Source organism: Anguilla anguilla, chromosome 9 (assembly GCF_013347855.1).
Source record: "Anguilla anguilla isolate fAngAng1 chromosome 9, fAngAng1.pri, whole genome shotgun sequence".
Taxonomy (NCBI): Eukaryota; Metazoa; Chordata; class Actinopteri; order Anguilliformes; family Anguillidae; genus Anguilla; species Anguilla anguilla.
In genome coordinates this window covers 42,808,179-42,829,493 of record NC_049209.1, presented here as the reverse complement: position 1 = coordinate 42,829,493, position 21,315 = coordinate 42,808,179, and the positions used below count along the sequence as shown (strand labels likewise).

General features: G+C 47.1%; 1 protein-coding gene across 1 annotated transcript in view; it reads right to left on the bottom strand.

Annotated features, from left to right (window-relative positions):
* The window catches only part of dhrs11a (dehydrogenase/reductase (SDR family) member 11a), a 32,223-nt gene extending 11,228 nt beyond the window's left edge, over nt 1-20,995 (bottom strand). Inside the window, exon 1 of the mRNA XM_035435310.1 lies at nt 20,526-20,995. Coding sequence (XP_035291201.1) covers nt 20,526-20,657 — 132 coding nt within the window. The 5' untranslated portion in view covers nt 20,658-20,995. The remainder of the gene's footprint in view (nt 1-20,525) is intronic.
* Between the last annotated feature and the right edge of the window lie 320 nt (nt 20,996-21,315).

Sequence of the window (21,315 nt, the reverse complement as noted above, 5' to 3'; positions counted from 1 at the left end):
TTTTTCCCCTAACGGAAGCAAAAGCTTTGTGGTGTGCTCTATTAAAATGTCTGTACTGAAGTTGGAATGAGCCTATACATCTTTAACTGTTAGTCTAGAGCAGGGCTGCCCAACCCTCTTCCTGGGAATCTACTGACCAGTCGGTTTTCATTCCAACCATAGTTTGACACACCTGATTCTACTAATCAGCAGCTCAACAAGATCTCTGGCTGTTGAATCACAACATTCCTCTATTAATGGCCACACGGGCAGGCTATATCTTAAGATGACTGAACATTGCTTGAGTATTAGTTACATCGGATCATTAGCCGACTTTGCTGAACGTGTAGACCCCTCTGCGCAGACAGGACTCAACAGGGAGAAACACGCAACAAACCCAGGGGCGAAGCAGAGGGGGGGGAAGCGCTTGTTTTCATGTGTGGGAGGATCAGGTGACACAGGCAGACATGCAGACTTCCCTTTCACGGCCCGGCGAGCTGACTCTTGCGAGCGCAGAGAGTGCGCCGTTATCGAATTAGAGACACCCTAGCCTCCCGGTACCTGGATCAAACGGCCGGCTAATTCGCGGCGGCACCGGCCGATCTCCGCGGCCTCGGCCGAGCGCACCTCCAGTCCTCAGCCCTACCGCCGCCAATGCGAAACCGAGAGGCAGCGAGAGCGACGGTAATAGCGTTAGCGTCACATCAGCCGTTCGGCTCAGCCAAAACTGCGAGTACCAGCTGGGCAACTGCATCTTATGTTTTCTCTTAGCTTATTTACCAGATTACCGATTTTGATCACAAATAGGGCAGCCGCTGAGGTATGGGTATGGCACCGCAGGAAAGTATGTGAACCGAACCCACGACCCACAGGTCAAAGGTTCAGGTGCTTCATTACTACCGCTGCCCGTTCAGCTGTACGACAGCGGCCACGTCATTTTCACCAGTTAAATTTTATTTTTTATTTTTGCTCATGGCTGGAACGTAGAGGACGGGAAGAGTTGACAGCACTGCGGCCTCAGACTGGACCACACCAGCACTCTGAATCTCCTCTGCTGGATCTGATGGGCTCTGACATGTCCCCGAGCACAGATGAAGGGGTCACATGATGTCTGGGTCTGGACAGCACTCAGACAGAAGTGGGGGGGGGGGGGGGGGACGACGACTATGTACCGCTCTTTTTTCTTTGGGCTCTCACCATGAGCAGAGTTTCATCTGGGACATCCACATGCCCCTGGTCTCTCTGCACATACCCAGAGGACATAAATGAGGTGAGCGGTTACGCAGAGTGCAAAAACCATCCCGAAACAGAACTGCACAGACAGTCCTGCTGCACCATTACAGAACCCCAGGAGGTAAAACAACACAGAGAAAAGCAGACTGACTCCAAGTACCTGCAAAAAGTGATCCCTTAAAGGAGACCAATCCCTTACAGAAGAGTGACCCCTTAAAGACAAGCAACCCCTTAAAAGAGAGCAACCCCTTAAAGGAGAGCGATCCCTTACAGAAGAGCAACCCCTTAAAGGAGAGCGATCCCTTACAGAAGAGTGACCCCTTAAAGGAGAGCGATCCTCTAAAGGAGAGGGACACCTTACAGAAGAGTGACCCCTTAAAGGAGAGCGATCCCTTACAGAAGAGTGACCCCTTAAAGGAGAGCGATCCCTTAAAGGAGAGGGACACCTTAAAGGAGAGTGATCCCTTAAAGGAGAGGGGCACCTTAAAGGAGAGCGACCTCTTCAAGGGGAGCGATCCCTTAAAGAGCAATCCCTTACGGAAGAGCAATATATACACTGTGAATCAATAATAACGTTACGATATCATCGGTTTAAGATGATAATACCTCCTTTAAATGCATAATCCCTAAATGATAATACGTGCTGATATGCTAAGATACACTAAGATAAGATAAGTTTATTGAATCCACCCTATTCACAGATAGTGTGTATCACAACACACACACATATTCTGTGGCATTATTTTTTTTTTCCACTATTAATAACTGCAACTGCTGGACAAAACAAAGGAGTTAACCTCCAGTGCAACCATCTTACGTCACCTAATCAAAGTGCATTGCGCGTCTAAAATAATGGCAACCTCCATAGCTCAAAATTTCTATTAAAGGCTGGCATTTAAAAAAAATAACTGAAATCTTGTATGGTTTTAACAATATATTTCCATAGTTGAGGACATTTACAACATATTAAGGCATACAAGTCTTAACAGGCAGGGTTCCCTTAAAAGGAGAGTGATCCCGTACAGAAGACTGCTCCCTTAAATGAAACGAGAGCGTTTCCTTAAAGAAGAGCGATCCCTTAAAGAAGAGCGATCCCTTAAAGAAGAGCAATCCCTTAAAGAAGAGCGATCCCTTAAAGAAGAGCGATCCCTTAAAGAAGAGCGATCCCTTAAAGAAGAGCGATCCCTTAAAGAAGAGCGATCCCTTAAAGAAGAGCGATCCCTTAAAGAAGAGCGTTTCCTTAAAGAAAAAGTGAGAATGGCAGAACCCAAGTATTTCTGGAGCAGGCACGGCTACGATCTCCGCCAAGCAGTTCAGTGGGATTACCTTCTGCTGGGGCTTTGCCTGAATGAACGATCTGGGATTTAGGAGGCTGGCCGGCCTGTCGGATGTTTAAGCTCCGAATGTAAACAACTGAACGCCGCCATTAAGCGCAACTTAAATTTGTTTGCAGTCTTAACACAAGCTTAACGCACATCACTCAACACTCAACACAAAGAGAGGGAAAAAAAACCCTAAAACATAAAAACAGAACAAAAGGCAAGCTAAATGACAAGTGTCAGATATTATATAGAAGCAGCTGACTTCAGAAGAGTGAGTGATATAAAGCTGCTACATTCTAGAAGATATGACCATGTTTAATACCCCACTCTGGAGAAAATCTGGAGAGCCATAAATGGTGAAACTCGGTGTTTAGAGGCTGAGAGGTCCGTCTGCCACCTGCACTGCCGCACAGCCCAGTCCCTGACCTGCAGTCTGAACAACGGCAGTTTCCTCTGTGAACCCAGCCTTCTGAAAGCCACTCCAGCGGTGGCTAGAATTTGAACCGGATTCAAGCGAATGACGGCACTGGATTGGTCCTCGGTGGCAAGCGTTATAGTGGAAGCATTATTGGTCTGTTTTCTTCTTTCTCTTTTTTTTTTGGTGCCAAAAGGAACATGGAGGGGATGGGAACGGAGGGTCGGGGTGGGTGGGGGCACAGGCCGGAATTTTGGCTGGAGAGAAACGTCAATCACGCAGCGTCTGATCTGGAACCGTGGCTCAGAGGCCTGTCTGTTTGAGTTCCCACTGGAACGCTGCTGTCAAGGCGTCGGTCACAGTTCACCATGAAACCACACAGCAGGACACACACACTACTGCTCTCTCACTCATTCTCTCTCTCTCATATACACACACACACTATTGCTCTATTTCTCCTCTCTCACTCATATACACACATTCATGCACACACACACTATTGCTCTCTCTCCTCTCTCACTCACACACACACACACACACACACTATTGCTCTCTCATATACACACATGCATGCACACACTACTGCTCTTGCTCTCTCTCTCTCTCTCTCTCTCTCTCATATACACACATCCATGCACGCACACATACACTATTGCTCTCACTCATTCTCTCTCTCTCACACACACACACGCACACGACTGCTCTCTCTCTCATTCTCTCTCTCTCATATACACACATGCATGCACGCACGCACACACACAGTATTGCACTCACTCACTTTCTCTCTTTGTCATACACACGCGTGCGTGCACACACACACACACACACACTTTGTAAGGGTATAGGACAGGGCATACAAAGAAGCATACTGTGACAAATCCTTAATAAAACGTGCCACATAAATAAAATTTGATTGATTGATGGATAGAAAATTTGATCACCGGTTGCCAGTCTAGGGCCTCCGATTCAGAGAGAACTGAGAGGAAGCCCAGTGGATTATGGGATAGGTAAACCACGGCCTGTCCGTCGCCCTCCGCGATGATGAGGCTTACTCAAAGCCCCTCGCTCTGCTTAACCAGAGGCCCAGCCTGTCAGCTATACCTCACACTCCATCTGTACAGCCAATGGCACTAAAGAGAGACTGAAAGGTTACCGCTGATGCTCCTCAAAACAGGTCAGAAACTGGCACTCACCGTCAACACCTCAAAGTGCTGGGGGGGGGAATGAGACAGAGAGACAGAGAGAGAATGAGAGAACGAGAGAGAGAGAATAAGAGAAACAGAAAGCGAGAGAACAAGAGAGAGAGACAGAGAGAATGAGAGAATGAGAGAGAGGACTAGCGAGCCATCGGGGTCACTCCAGCTCAAATCACACAAGTACTAATCCAGGCTGGCCTCTTATGTAAGGAGGGCAGCCCTGCATCCAACACTGCCCAGGCCACTGAAGCATTTTAAGAATGTTTAATCATCAATGGTCAACGCCGTTCCCCTTTCTCAGTGTTCAAAATCTAACGTTCAGAAGCCCCTCCCATGTTCAAGAATGGGAGGGGCTTCCGAACAGGTATCCTGTAGATGCAATGCTATCCTTAGACTGGAACGGACTTGCGCACTAATAATTTGTGTAGCCTTCTGAGAGTAGGCTACACAAAGCGGGGCAGCAAGGCCCAACAGTTCCGTTAAAAACGGCCTTCATGAGAGCACTCTATTTCAGTTCCGCCCTGTCTCTTTCAGGCACCTGTAACACACAAACGCAAATCAGCTTGTCACTTTGGATTTCTATCATCATTACCAGAGCTGTTGCCCTCAGCTGAGAGAGAGAGAGAGCGAGAGAGAGGGGGAGAGAGGGAGAGATAGAGAGAGAGAAGTGTAAGAATGGGAGGCAATTAGGGAAAGCGAGGTAAAGAAAGACAGGAATGAAACGAGACAAAGGTACAAATGGAGAAGAAAGACAATGAAGATGGAGAGCGCGTGTGAGTGAAAGTTTGAATAAGGAGGTAAAGGGATGGAGAACAGAGCAGGACCCGAGCCCCGGTCTGCCCCCATCGCCCACATGGTTACACAGCCACTGACCCGGTTTCACCACAGACTCGCAGCTCAGTGAAACACCTCACATGGAACTCCCTCCGTTTGCATGCACTTAAAACCCACATCACTCAAACCTATGGTCTCTACCAGCCGACTGTATGTCACCCACGCCCAATGTATTCCATCCATCAAATGCTCTGTGAACTGAGCATGCCCAGTCATCTAGCCAATAAGGGTCCCACAATGGGAATACGTTCTCTATTTTATTGTGTTATTCTCATTCATTTTAATGTACTTGGTTGTGTATGTTTTTTTTTAACGAGCAATTAAACAAGAAAAATAAAATCATTTTCACAGAGCACAAATGCAATATTTATTGGAAAGAACACTAAGGACACAAGGACACATCTCATCCAAGTCTAATGTTTCATATAGAAGGAAGTTTCACGTATAAGTGCTCAGACATTCTGACATAGCAATGGAAACTTCAACATCACAGCCACTTCAACAATAGAGATTTGCAACCATATCACCTGGACTACAACATTGAGCATGTGATTTTCTTAGAATATGCATTGTTACTTTTATTTTTATTAGCATTCTGGCCACAAAAGGCATACGTTTTGCTATATTAAACCAAATTAAAAGCCCAATAAATGATAGAACAACTGGTAGGTGAATTATTATTATTTATTTAAATTTTTTAAATAGGTGATCACCTGCATTCTTTACCTTTACAGACATGGGCGAGGTGAGTCATTTGTTTTGTTAATTTTTTTATTTCTCAAACGGATACCAATTACCTTATCTCCCATGCCCTGCCCTCCCAGGCCTGCTTACCTGGAACACGCTGCATATTATTAAATAATTACACGCAGGAGACTAGTCTACACATCTACGGCCAATCAAAATGCGCCCTGTCCGCAGGCCTGTCAAACTTGGGCTGTCTAAAGGTAAAAATGGATCAGTTTACTCAGCAAAACCTGCCAATCAGTAACCATATATACAATGAGGAGTAGGGGGATGGGGGGTGACCTAGGATTCTCCCCAGCCTTCAGTCGGGTTCAGGCCACAGTAAACAGATATAACCTGACAAGATCTGATAGTACCGAGAGACAGGAACCAGCATGCCGTTCGCCCCACGCACCGCCCTTATCCACCGGTGTCTGCACGCACCCTCCAGTCATGATAGCCGTCACAGTCGCTAATGGCCACGGGACAGCACTGCATTTCACAGGATAAAGGGGAGGGGCCGAGCGTGACGGACAGACGGGAGATGCTGTGACAGACTCGATGGAAAACCCAACAAACTCAGCTGTGCTGGAATCTGTCAAAAGGTCTGTCCTGCATTTTCCTTTTAATGAACGGTCCATGGATCAATGTAGTGAGAAAATACTACTCGTGTTGCTCTAGCACTGCATGCCGATTCAAAATACAGCATGCAAGTCATTACTTATATAAACCTGACAATGCAGATATCCAGAGGAAAAAAACCATGAATCATGGGGAAAAACATCCCATTAATAATTTTCTAGCTCAGAGTTTTACTGCGTTTTATTACTGTGAGGATGATAGTCAGGACAGAGCAATCTGGGAATACGCACAATAGAGAAGGAACCAGTAAAGCAGGATCTGGTTTCACCTCGCAGAGCAAGGTTTACTATAAACACAGGACTCCTGTCTCCCGTGTCACCAACACGATGACTACAAGGCTAACAAACCTTTGTCCCAAAGAGGCTCATTTCACAAGCAATATACAATAAGAATGCAACTGCAAGAAAACACAATTCTAAATGATGTCATAGCCGAGCTCGTGTTTTGGCTAAATGAACAACAAGCCGAGGAATGTGTCCCTTGTACCTGTTTGCCCTGCCAGCGGAACAGGTCCGACGTGGGGGAGCAGAGTGATGGTGAGCGCAGATGGATTTGGTGAAACTGCGTGCGTACCGCATGCTTTTTCTGCCATTCACACAGGGACAAAAATGCAGTCGGACAGGCTTTGTAGCACCATCCTCTCCTTGGACTTTCTGGTGTGCGCAGCACCACTGGGGCCATCAGCAGCAACACACACACACACACACACACACGCGCGCGAGCGCCCGCACACACACACACGCGCGCGCGCTCGCACACACACACGCACGCCGTTAGACACACACACGCAGACGCATACATACACACACATACATACACACAGATACACACAGATACACAGACACAGATTCAGTTACCAACTGAGGTAGTTAATGTATTCTTTACCAACTCTCTGGATGTTGGCTAGTTAGCGTCATTTAATTCAGCATTAATACAAAACATTGGCTAAGTGCTTAAAAAACAGCGAGGCTTGTTTTTCTTTTAACAAAATATGAATGAATCACAAACATTTTAAATGGACTAGCAACACGCAATCCCAGAAAATGTGTTTTACTTAAAAGCATCAATTGCTGAACTCAGAACTGAAAAACAGGGAAACTAATTTATATTATTTCTGCATCTTCTCATAAAAGCTATTGGATATGGAATAATCAAACATAATGCAACTTTCTCTTGCCTGTGGCCACTGGAAAACAGGGAACTAAATTACAAAATTCAGAAAGTGCAAATGGGATGTTAATACATAATACAATAATTGCATTTCCATGTATCAGGAAATGAGCCAGTTAGCGTCACGTCTTTTAGTTTTTCCAGAGCGACAAAAACAAACTAAGAACGAACAAAAAAAAAAAAAAAAAAAAAACCAGCACACTTAAGACTATACCAAGACATGGAAGAAAATGGAACATGTGAGCAGGAACATGTCACGTACATAGCATGTACACTGTCTGTTCCTATGGAGAATCCCAAGCATGCGGAATGTCATAATTAGGACCCCTGTGGTCCAGCGCTGCCTTGTGGGTCAGAACAATGCCCCGAGGAGAGACGGCCCCCCACCACAGAGCAGCGGGGGGGGGGGGGGGGGCGGCGCTCGTCTTCGCTTCCTGGCTCTCCGCGCGCTCTCTGCGGGCCAACAGCAAGACAGCAACGGTCACGTGCGGCTCAAACATGTCAGGGGCTGGGAAGGGGGCGGGGTTTAGAGAGGGCTGTTCTCCAAGGCGGACTCTGCCCCTTTCCCACAGCAAGGGGGGGGGGAGGGGGGCGGGGTGAAGCTGGTCCAAATGGACCAGGATGACCCGCTCCTGGCAGGCTGGAGCGACACGTTATTCAAACACCTGACTGCTGCCGTGTTGGACAGCCATCTCTTTCATTTCAGCACCACTCAAAAGCGTTCAACAGGGGGCCGCCGGGAATGCTGGGTAATGGCAGGCAGGGGTGTCACAGTTGGGGGGGGGATGGTGGAACTGATTACTCAGGGCCCAGGCAGGGAGGGAAAGAGGGAGGGAGGGAGGGAGGGAGGTGGGGGGGGGGGGGGGGGGGGGGCGTCAAAAGGCCCGGACTAAGAAGGGAAAGGGGGCTCACAGAGGCGGAATTTGCACAGGCCCCAGAATCTCACGCTACACCCCTGACGACAGGTGCCCCCCGCACGCCCCCCCTAGACAAGAGGTCTCGTGAAATTTAAGGTCGCGCCAGGCGCACGCGAGAGGCAGAAGCGGTGCGGGTCCCGCACGCTAGCCGCGGCGGCGGCGGCGCACATCCCTGCGCGGCTGCCCCAGCCTTCGCGAGCCGCAGACCTGACATCTGTTTCCGAGTAGCGCAGTAGCGCAGCTGGGGCTGTTGTTAAAATAGCACGCCTGCCATTTTCAATAATAGGGATGACAACATGTTCCCATTACCCAAATGTTCTTACCGCCAGTGGATTATACCATTTCTTCCGTGGCAAGGGACCGAGGCAGGAATTATCCTGGATTACCCCTGTAGAAACATTCGTTTATATATTTATTTAGTATGTTCCCAGCATCAGGAGCTGCTCCAGGACAGTAGATGCACTGTGATTTAGAGCCCATTTTCCTTTGATGCAAGGAAGCATATCTCATTTCAACTTTGGGGGGGTGGTAACAACAGGCAACAAATTTTCTATCAGTATCACCCAATGCAACATGATAATATTGTGGCGAGTCATTTATATGTCACCACAAAATTCGAGATGGAGGGGGATTGATGATGATGGCCGACTGTCCCTCCATCAGTTCCCCACTCATGGTTCTGAGGGCTCAGCTCTTTCTCTCCCCCTGGACCAGCCGCCTCAGGCAGTGAGCCACAGCCCATGACGAAATGCCCGTGATACAGCCCGACCTTCCTGACGGAATTAGTTCACTCCTTAGATAAGGGGTTCTCAAACTTTTTTCCACCAAGGACCCCTTTAATGGGAGAACATTTTTTGAGGACCCCCCTCACATAGGTATCGAACAAATAATTTCATATAACGCCTATTTCTCACGCCCCTGTATAGGCTATGAGTTTGTCATTCATATTCTATATGATTTTAATGAATGAATGAGAAATATATTTAATTAATTAAAAAGAAAAAATCTATCAGAACAATGTGGCCTATAATTTTTCAGGGACCCCCTGGCCATGTGCCACAAACCCCCTGGGGGACTGTGGACCCCAGTTGGAGAACCAGTCTGGCATGGCTCTCCAACCCTACCCACATCCCAGCAAACTCGAGCCGCCCCTCACTCTGCTCCCCTCACTCCGCTCCGCTCACTCTGCCCCGCTCACTCTGCTCCCCTCACTCTGCCTCGCTCACTCTGCTCCCCTCACTCTGCTTCCCTCACTCTGCCTCGCTCACTCTGCTCCCCTCACTCTGCTTCCCTCACTCTGCCTCGCTCACTCTGCTCCCCTCACTCTGCTCCCCCTGCCTCGCTCACTCTGCTCCCCTCACTCTGCTCCCCCTGCCTCGCTCACTCTGCTCCGCTCACTCTGCTCCCCTCACTCTGCTCCCCTCAGTCTGCTCCCCTCAGTCTGCTCCCCTCAGTCTGCTCCGCTCACTGCTCTGCTCACTCTGCTCCCCTCACTCTGCTCCCCTCAGTCTGCTCCCCTCAGTCTGCTCCGCTCACTCCGCTCCGCTCACTCTGCCCCGCTCACTCTGCTCACCCCCTCACTCTGCCCCCCTCACTCCTCTCCCCTCGCTCTGCTCCCCTCGCTCTGCTCCCCTCGCTCTGCTCCCCTCGCTCTGCTCCCCTCGCTCTGCTCCGCTCGCTCTGCTCCGCTCGCTCTGCTCCGCTCACTCTGCCCCGCTCACTCTGCCCCGCTCACTCTGCTCCCCGCTCACTCTGCCCCGCTCACACTGCCCCGCTCACACTGCTCCCCTCACTCTGCTCCGCTCACTCTGCTCCGCTCACTCTGCTCCGCTCACTCTGCTCACCCCCTCACTCTGCCCCCCTCACTCCTCTCCCCTCACTCCTCTCCCCTCGCTCTGCTCCCCTCGCTCTGCTCCCCTCGCTCTGCTCCCCTCGCTCTGCTCCGCTCGCTCTGCTCCGCTCGCTCTGCTCCGCTCACTCTGCCCCGCTCACTCTGCCCCGCTCACTCTGCTCCCCGCTCACTCTGCCCCGCTCACACTGCCCCGCTCACACTGCTCCCCTCACTCTGCTCCGCTCACTCTGCTCCACTCACTCTGCTCCCCCCACTCTGCCCCGCTCACTCTGCTCCGCTCACTCTGCCCCGCTCACACTGCTCCCCTCACACTGCTCCCCTCGCTCTGCTCCGCTCGCTCTGCTCCCCTCGCTCTGCTCCGCTCGCTCTGCTCCGCTCGCTCTGCTCCGCTCACTCTGCTCCCCTCACTCTGCTCCCCTCACTCTGCTCCCCTCACTCCGCTCCCCTCGCTCTGCTCCGCTCGCTCTGCTCCGCTCGCTCTGCTCCGCTCACTCTGCTCCGCTCACTCTGCTCCCCTCACTCTGCTCCGCTCACTCTGCTCCGCTCACTCTGCTCCGCTCACTCTGCTCCCCTCACTCTGCTCCGCTCACTCTGCTCCGCTCGCTCTGCTCCGCTCACTCCGCTCCCCTCACTCCGCTCGGCTCACTCCGCTCGGCTCACTCTGCTCGGCTCACTCTGCTCCGCTCACTCTGCTCCCCTCACTCTGCCCCGCTCACTCTGCTCCGCTCACTCTGCTCGGCTCACTCTGCTCGGCTCCTGACGTGCTGCTCACTGCAGGTGGCCTAAAAGCCCGGAAACAGGGCCCTGCTCTGACATAGGACTCAGGCAAACAGCGCTTCTGCTCTCCAGTCAAACGAACAAACAATTTAATATAAAAACCTGGCAACCCGCAGGAAGCCCTCATTTTTATGTTGCAATGACGGCCCCAGGTAAGACAGGGAAGCGGGTGAGGGCACCGCAAAGCCTGTCCAAGCCAATCAGTGAAAAGATCGACCTTTTCATATCAGTTTAGAAAAAATCTGGAAACGAGTGGGGGCAGCTCACTGCCCGGGGTTGCCCCTAACCCCCAAAACACACATTAACCAAGAGCAGCACTCGGCAGGCAAGCCTCGGCGTCCTTGCAAACAGGCTTAACGTTACCTGTGGTTATGTAATCTGCAACTGTCACGGGCCGCTATGAACACGCAGCCTTCGATCCAGTCGCGCCCAAGAAATAACTCTCGGCCGCAGCGAAACTGTTCTTAAATCACAAGTCGCAAGCGTCCGAAAGTGCGGAGGCGGCGGTACTTATGACCTGATGGTAAAGGTGATGTAGGGAAGCAATTGTCTGACACTATGGCTGCTGGGGCACGCAGAAGGTTCCGGAACTCAAAGAAATCCGCCATATAGGTCTGTAATGAGTCCACCGCACGGCCACCGCACACCACAGTAATTATTCAGAAACATAAATCTCTGTGAACCACATTTCAGAACCTCGGTCAACGTATTTACATCGGTTTTCTGAATAGATTTTTTTTTTCTTCAATAATGGAACTTTGGGGCTTTAAACCAAATGGGTCCTGATTTGTAACTTTGTACAGTATTCCCCCCACCCCCCCCCCCCCCCAAAATACACACTTTAGAAAAGTTAAGGGATTTATCATTTGTACACTCCTACAGGTGAGGTAAACATGGAGTATTTCAGTGTTGAAACGGTATCACGCAAAATTCTGACAGGAGAGATTCCAATAGAACGGAGTCCTGTCGGCACACTGTCAAGGACCAACATTGAAAAAGTGTGTCAAAAAGTTACAGGTAAGAAAATTAGCTGAGAAAGTATCTCACCTAAATTACCTTAACAGACACTTTGGTAATCAGCGTTTTTACAGATAGGGGTAACAAACCTGTTGTGAATTCCGCAAAACGACAACTGACACAATGAGCGGCACATGACCCTGCATGATATTTTGCTTACCGTGATTACCTGGGAGTTTTTCAGCAACCCAGTGGAAACATCATTCAGAGGCACTCCCACGCTACCAAGTATGACCTCGTCATTTTGTGGTTTCCACTGCAAATAGAGCCTTAAGAGGCAAATAGAGCCTTAAGATTGAACAATATGGTGCAACAGCAAACTACCCCATTATTTTACTAGCCTGGTTAAGCAGTACCCTTTGTCAACAGGATAATTGCTCAACACTGGTTAAATTACACAGTGCACTCTCCGGCTCTGCTGAAGCAACTCTTGTTTGATGTGAAGTCACAAAGATAATGGCTTTAAAAACAAAGAAACACTAGTTTCTCACGAGCACAAAACGTGGCTCAGAACCCGTCAATGACCTTTTATTACCCTCTGCTAGGAACGGTGTACAAAGGATAGGAGAAAGGGCCATTTGCAGTCAGCAAAAGGAATCAAATCCAAGCTGTCTTCTCTCGACCCTTTAACTAAAAAAATGTAATTTAACAGCCAAATTGCACATTGGTCTAACAGTAATGTAAGTAATGCATAAGCCTTTTCTTTGAGTAAATCATGGGGGGGTGGGGGGGGGGGGTTGTTGGGCAGCAAGTGTTGAGGTCACTCTTCTCAGGCCTGACCCACTTCAGAGCCATTTCTTAGCTAGACTACTCACCATAAACAAGCTGCAGCTGGCCGTGGGCCCAGACCCACTGAAGAATGAGATAGCCAGTCACTCGATTGGCACCGACTGGAGCCCTAGCCTCACACGGACACAATGAGTGGCAGCGACCGATGGAATTCAGCGGCAACGGACTCCGTCCAGGGCCACAGGAATAGAAGGAAAAGCTCAGAGATCCGGCCCCCACCGCACTATTTATATTTGATTGAGGACTTTTTGAGCATCGCGCTGAGCCGTAAATCTACCCCCGACGTGTCCGGTAACCGGGCAGCGCGGAGGGAACTCGCACAGCTGAACTACGATCCCACGGCCGACAGACTTCCACATTTCAGCCAAGACGGTCGGTCCGCTGATCTTTACTTTAAACCTCACTGGTGTTTTTTGAGTGTCCCCCTGAGGGAAAACAGATCATAAACCATCCACCATTCGATATCAGGTTCTGCGCCTACAAAATGGCCGCAGACAAACCGTTTTTCCCCACTTACCCGCCGCAGCCTCGTTTGAAAGCCCGCAGTAGCAGTTTCTCAGAAAGTCACATTTTAATTAATGGCACCTGGCAAGGTTTTAAATCAAGACGTGGCTTCGGCCGAGCAATTTCAAAGTGTTATTTACGGCTCACGGGCGCTCAGGGGGGGTCTCCAGAGGGAGAGGCTGCTGGGATCCCCTCACAATGGCAGGAGGGACGCACTCCACCGCACCGAGCCCCCCCCATGCATCAAGACTTTTACCCCCGCAATGGGCGTCAGTGCCTTTCAAAAACACTACGCATCGCTAGTCCTGCTGTGACTGCGTGCACCCCGAAATGGAAATTGCCCTTTCAGAGACAAAGATACAAGGGCTCAATTCACAAAGGTGATTTGTGACTACTTTCAAGACAATGTATTTCACTAAATTTTGTTGTTCGCAATTAGCAAAAAAAAAAAATTGCTACAACATACAAACAACAGGGTTAGCACAAACCCACCGTCCCCTCACAAGTATGGCATTCATAATGATTACCAGTTGATTTCTCTAGCAATTTCCAAGCACACGCTTTGCGAGGTGCTTTCATCAAACAAAATGACAATTTTTTTTGTTAAACACTCCAAAGGCAAGATGGAAAATGGCTGCATCTGATAAGATACTAGCTTGCACATCACTTATTTTGCGGAACAAGCCCCAGGCTAACAAGAAGAAAACAACATTTCCTTGGCTACAACAGTGTATGCGGATCAATTATTGGGCTTTGTCGCAAGAAAGAGGCGGGGTAAGGCGTTACTGCGAGAACAGGAAAAAACCAGCGCTCCTCGCAACCTCAGAAGACACGGATTCCCTTGACACAAAAAAACACCGTAAAGGGCGTAGAAACCCTCGCTAGAGCTGCCGCAGGCTTCTGGGAACCGGCTCGAGAGAGAGTGGCAAGAATGTACATCAGCCAGTTTTAAAAGTTATGGAACTAGGCTACATGTCAGATTACCCTTGTATGGCAGAGTGGCCCGGCCCAACTCACCTACTGGACACTGTAAATCCATCATCGCTGCGGGTCCCTCCTTGTGACACCACCCCACCCTTCCCCATTCAGGTCACATTACTCCATGGCTCTACGCACAATCAAACCCGTGAGCCTTCCCTTGTACTGGCACTGAGCCATGAACAACTCATTCATTTTCTGAGAATTACCTGATGCTAATGTGGGCACTCCCCAGATGCCAGCACCGTCACCCAGAGACCCTGTAGGCCTGCCAAAGCTGCAGGTGAACCTGGAGTAGACAGAACCCAGCGACTTCCAGCCAGGCTCCTGACTGAACGATTAACGAGGCAATTATTTAACTAGGACCAAATTTAAACATTAAATAAGCATTTTAAAAAGCGTGTCTTGTACGTCAATGATTCACAGTTACTACCAAACAGTACAAAATACATGTGAAAATGTGAAATGCCACTTATACACAAGCAAAACAAACAACGTGTGGTTTTATGAGCATTTTTCACATATTTGTTTCACAGAGGAAGATAAACAGATTTAGCCTACGGAGTACAACTGACACCACACCCTCAAGCCCCAAGAATAGGAATACAGTGAAACAGTAGGAAAAATAGCCATCACTTACAGTAACTATTGCGACATGCAAACCGGTCCTTCATATACTGTTGAAATTTGTTATTGGAACAAGCAATACATTTTAGTGACAGTGCACAAAAACAAAACAAAAAAACAAAAACAAATTGTGTGTGTGTGTGTGTGTGTGTGTGTGTGTGTGTATATATATATATATATATATATATAGAGCAAAATTGATGAACTGTACAACAGTCCAATAGAACAACTGTCAAAGCCCTGCTATATAAAGTAGGCCTATTTCCCTGAGCAATGTTGAGAGCAGTGTAGCATTTGGATTGTGTCCAGTGCGTTCCATGGCTACTGATTTCATACAGCCGAACCACTTCAATATAGTCTACTATCTAATGTACCTTTCTATTGGTAATGGAGTTGTAATAATTCTTGCACCAAGCAAATTTCACGTTTTTAACATAATTAATACAATCACTCTCCAGAGGTTTCCAAAACTGGATCTCTGAAGGAGTCCCACAGGGCCTTCAACAGAATGGAAAAAACACTTTCACCTTTTGGAATGTTTTACTACCACATTAATAAAATATATATCTTAGAGGGGGTTCTAAATCACAGGCGGCTCATTTTAGGGGGTCTCCAGAAGAACATCTATTCTATTCTATTCTAACATCTCTATTCTAATCTGAAAATGGCCCCTGAACACAGGCGGGACAAACTTGTATTTCTATATTGGGGCTCCTCTGTCCAAGAGATGGTCTTTAAAAAATGCTATTTGGAAGATGAAGAGCACGCTTGTAGTTTGCATTTGTCATCGTGGTGTCAGCAACAAACAAAACAAACAAAAAAAAAAAAAACATTTCCAGGAGCTCTGACCTTCAGTGGCTCCAGTTTTCATTGGCTGCCATCGAGCGTAGCAGTTCAACATCAATCAAGATTTTACCGTGCCCATTAAAACGACCACATTGCTGCATACAAACTGCATTGTAGGCATATAAATTAAACATTAACCTTTCAACCTCCTGCTCAATAACCAGAATGCCTGGTGTAACTCGCTCGCATGGTTCTCTTGCTTTCTTCCATTGACAAAAAAACGGGTCCTGTTTGTAAACCGTTCCACTCATCCTTTCACAAAGGGCACGACCACAAAAAAATGCGACTTTAGAAGAGGACACCGTCCCGAAGGTGATGGCACTTCTATTACAAGATGATCAGCCTTTAACAGGTGTGGCGTTATAAATGACAGAGGAGTCACCGCAAGGTGGACTGCATTTATTAAACAGGTCAGATAGGATAGTCTATTAGGCGAAAGTACTGCGCACTCACGCATGTGGGACAGCGCAACAGGTGTCAACCCTTTGAAGAGTAGATTCTTTTGGAAAGCTTTTTCAAATTCCCAAGGCAGCGTTCTAGAACTCCATTGCTTCCAATTACCAGTAATGATCGTTACATTAGAATGTTACATTCAGTTACAAACATTCTAATTACATATTTACAATCTTACATGTTAAAGGGTTAAAAAAGAAACCCTGTTCATTATCTGTTTGAGGAGTCTGAATTTCATCGAAGAACAAAGCTCTGCTTTTCTTACGGCTTCAATTAGCTTAGATCGAGTTTCAGCCTTTTCCCCCACACAAATAAAATCTTATTTCGTCCCGCAGGCAGGCAGTTCATCTCACAGGCAGTTCAGGCCTACGTCTCGATAGCCACCGCAGGAACCCCCATTTAACACACGGCCAAGAGCTGCACCGAGCCCACCACTGGCCCCACAGACCGGAGGCACCCTCATTCCTGTACCCACACCATGGTGACCACACGTTCGCCACCAGTGCACGTTTTTTTTTTGTTTTTTTTGTTGAAACCCCTATGCAGAAGCTCAGAAACAAATGGCTGCCAAAGTCTCTTTTACTCCTCGGCGCTGTTCATCCAGACTCTGATATGCATATATAAAATGACACGTCCACCTGAATTCACTTAGTGTTTGTCACACAGTTTTAAATGTTTTCAAAGCGCAACTAAAAAAAAGGCATGTGAGAAACTTCAGTCGCATTTTTAAATATTTTATTTTATTATTTTTTTTAAAATTGTGATTTAAAAATGATACAAAAAGCTAGAAGTAGAGGTGATTTCTGAAACCGCTCTACTTCAGAAATGTTGCATTGCCGTGACGTTAAACATGAGAAATTCAGGAAATTTCATAGACTGGGATCCAGATTATTTACAAGCACATATTTCTGCTAGTTTTTAAGCAAGAAAAATGAGTTCATACACATAGCCTACCTCACAGTGAGCCACAGCCCAGGCATTGACCATTATGCCCCTCAGATGCGCTCAGAGCCACGCCCCTTTTACATGTATGCCTTTTCTTACTTCCACCCCCCCCCCCCCTTTTTTTCTTCCAGTTTGGAATTCCCAGTAGTGCTCCCTCACTGGTGCAACCTTGACTACCGTTTCAGGAGAAAGCAGAGAAGCACAGGCTCGCGTCTGAAACGCGACATGTCAAGCCACAGCTTCTTTACAGGCTACAGCTGGCACTGGCACAGTCCAGATTTCACACCAGAGTGTGGGGCCCACCGGAACAGAGCCTTAACAGACAGCAGAGCGCTGAAGCAGTGCCTTAACTGATACCAGAGCGTGGGGCACTTCCACACACTGGAACAGTGCCTTAACTGATACCAGAGCGTGGGGCCCATCCACACACTGGAACAGTGCCTTAACTGATACCAGAGAGTGGGGCCCATCCACACACTGGAACAGTGCCTTAACTGATACCAGAGGGTGGGGCCCATCCACAAACTGGAACAATGCTTTAACAGGAAGACTGAACACGTCCCAGTATTAAGGTGTTTTATGAACACAATCCTGAAGTGAATTAATTACATTTGGTTGTATTTTTAAATTAAAGTGAAAAATTGCTTCAAAGTGGTACTAGTACCTAAACAAATGTCTCAGTTTGCTTTAAGAGCTGAACTGAAAAAGGAAAAACAATACAATGTATGCTTTAGATATACAGAACATAGCCTACTCTTCGTCTTGAGTTCGTCTACACATGCTTTAAGTAGCCAAATATAGGCTAACCCATATGAATTGGAAGGAGTGGGTAGAAGGAACTTGTTTCCAGTATTTGCTACTAATTTGCCCACACGTCCTCTCCTCCACTCCTGCCGGAGCAGCTGTGCACCCGGTCTCCGCTGCTCTCCAGGGGCACGGAACACGTGCTGCTCGCACAACGTCCCCCCCGAAAACAACGGGCACCGTTGTGAGACAATCGGATGCCACTGGACACCTACAAAAAGAACACATAGAGTTCTCTTTCAGGGCCCTTATCCCGCCATAATTACAGTGGCCCTGTGATCTCCAGCGGACCGGGTACAATGCCACCTTTGTGGGCGCCAACTGGCGGACACACAGACAGCTCTCACGAGTCGCACAAGAGGAGAAGCCCGCAAGAGGGGAGGCGCGGACTCGCAGAATCTGACACCCTTCACTTCACTGGCCAACAATTAGCAAGCGGCCCATTCAAACAGCCTTCACCCCCAAGTGGATAAATGTCCATTGTGTGAAAGGTCCTCCCCCCCCCCCCGCAGATTTTCTTGAAAGCTGGGACGAGCTGCCGTTGTAACTGTTAAGGTCAGGTCAAATTCTAATTTCTTACCTTCATTTCTGAAATTACAAGGTCCTCTTAAACCTTATGCATTCCTCATAAGTCTACCTTAACACAACTTTTGAACTACATGAATTACAATGACAGGCTGTTTGGTTCAATACAAAATCGGACCCAATTAATTGAACAGCTGTTTTAAAGAAAACATGAATCTTTATTTTTATTTTTTTTGGGGGGGGGGGGGGGGGGTTATAGCAGGGGCTCTCAAAAAGTAATCTAATCAATGCTAGGAATCAGGAAAGCCTGGAGCTCATGCATTGCTGAACTGAACCCTTTGCATGATGCACTTACATACCAGCCAACTCATCTAAAGCTTCAAATGAGTGTAGACTATCTGTTAGAATATTTCCTTGACAACCCATACCAATGCCCCATACAAGCACTCCACTGGTGGCACAGAGTGTTGAGGAGCAACCATTGCCCGTATAAGACACCACTCTGTGCTGAAAAAGACAGTGACAACACAAAATCTACTAAACACCAGCGCACCTGTCATTCATTAAAGTGTTCAGAGGCCAAGGCCAAGCAGTTACCCTTACTAAGCACACAAAATGTTTTATGGTTAGGTATCATTTTTAGGCTTCTTTCAGAAAGGGCTTAGGCCTTAGGGGCCTACAGTCAGGTTGCATTTTTCATGCCAGAAACTCAGGTTTTTCCTTCACCTTCCCAATGGCAACTCTGCCATAAAACAGTAGGATCTACCTTTTCAATCATTACATTGCAGAAGGGTCATGGAATCGTATATATAAAAAAAGTCAAGGGCAGGAGTTCTGGCACTGAATCAGTTGGGTTAATGTTTGACTTAACTCCATGATTGGCAACTTAAGAGTAGTAGAACGGATGTGTTACAAAACCCACATTACTCATTATTCAACATTATTTACATGTTTACCTTAACCTTACCTGAGTTAAAAACATAACCAAATGATGACTCGGCTATTTCGATTCAACAAGTATTATCATTTCCAAACCAGAGGTTATTAATGTTAACATTGTTTGGTGACGTGTGTATGTGATTTCCTAAGGAGAGAGATATGTAGTAGTGTGCACTTTTGTATGTAGTGAATTGCTTCACATTGGAAGCCGCAACAGTGATTTAGGCACAGAGCTCGTCAATAACGTTTAGGGAAAAAAGACTGGCTTTAAAGGCAATCATGACGTAATTCGCAAAGGATTTATTGGGTTGCCAACTCTCCCCGCAGAAGCAATCGATTCTAGCGTTCATTCTCTAGAATTAAGTAACATACATCGCACGAGTTAAGATCAGTATCACGTAATACGAATGAGTATTTTGGTATGCTCAGTTCAAAAATAGTTCAGCTACAGTAGCTTATGCAATAGCTTATATGATAACTCTTTCCCGTTTAGCAGGCTAGCAAGCGGTGTCAAGAACGCCTCCTGTCCCAATTCATTCCATCCCGATAAAATACCTATAAGGAAACCTTCGTCAATGCTTGTTTTAGCTTTCTTATTGGCAAATACAACGTGACGGAATTGACGTGTATTCTGAATTAACAGATATAGCTACCTTGTTATCCAATTTAGAAATTAATCATGGAGTTCCTTTAAATCACTAGCTTGGTACCAGCTTAATTCACCTCTTGAGTTTATACATTTGAATAATGAGACTTGTGTGTTTGTTTCCTATTTCCAGGGTGCGTGCCAAACTGTCTTTTTTTAATGTAGCGAGATGAATGTACAAGTTCACAGTCAGGATTTAGGACCGTTCAGTTAACGTAACGTAGTTTAACTGCTACTTTGCTTGTAAAACGCGCATGCTAAAGCTATCGTTAGCTACAAAGCGACGGCGCTGGCTGAATGCAAAAACTACATAGGCCTAACTAAATTATGAGTGACTGCAACATTTCGCACAATTTAAATAGTTGACCAATTGTTTAAAAAATACCCACCTCTATTTTGTCAACATTCCTGGCACAGCCGACCACCTTCATGCCGTGCTGGACAAGAGCCCGTGCTACAGCGGCTCCAATCCCCACCGAGGCTCCAGTCACGAGAGCCACTCTGCCTTTCCAGCGCTCCATTTCAACAGAATACAAGAAAATTAACTTAAAGAACCCGTCGAATGAAGACAATTTCGCGGATCTCTATCTCTATGATGAAAATAAAAACCAATCACTTGTGCTATAGGGCGGGCACTAGTCCTGTCCAGCCCTCCCTAATCCTGCTCTCTCAGCATCCAGGAAAAGGCACTGTGAGGAAGCTCCAATCCCTGCACTCTGGATTAAATATTAAACGGCAAACAATACACAGCCTCTTTGGTTGACGTTGCCTCCCGCTCCTTTCTGCTATTTATGTTGGAAACATAAAGAAATTCCCAAACATTGGTTCAGTAGCCTAATAAATGCATTACGGATTTTAAATAGCGTCGCTTGTATTATTAAATGTCACATTTTAAAATGGCGTTTGTAGGCCTATGCTTATCCAAGGTTTAATTAACGCGCAAATTATTCACAGATTTACTGTTCATACTACAAAGGGACTATGGACATATCTTTATATAACAGTACAATTTGTTTTATATGGCAGTCAAACATTTATTTTGCAATATGGTGTTACTTTCTTCTATTTAGGAATCATTTTAATCAGTGGTTTATTACTTTAAAAGTGCATTTCACAAGTATATCCGCGCGATTAGGAATGGAGACAATTATCATGGATAGCAGTATTTCATTAATGCAG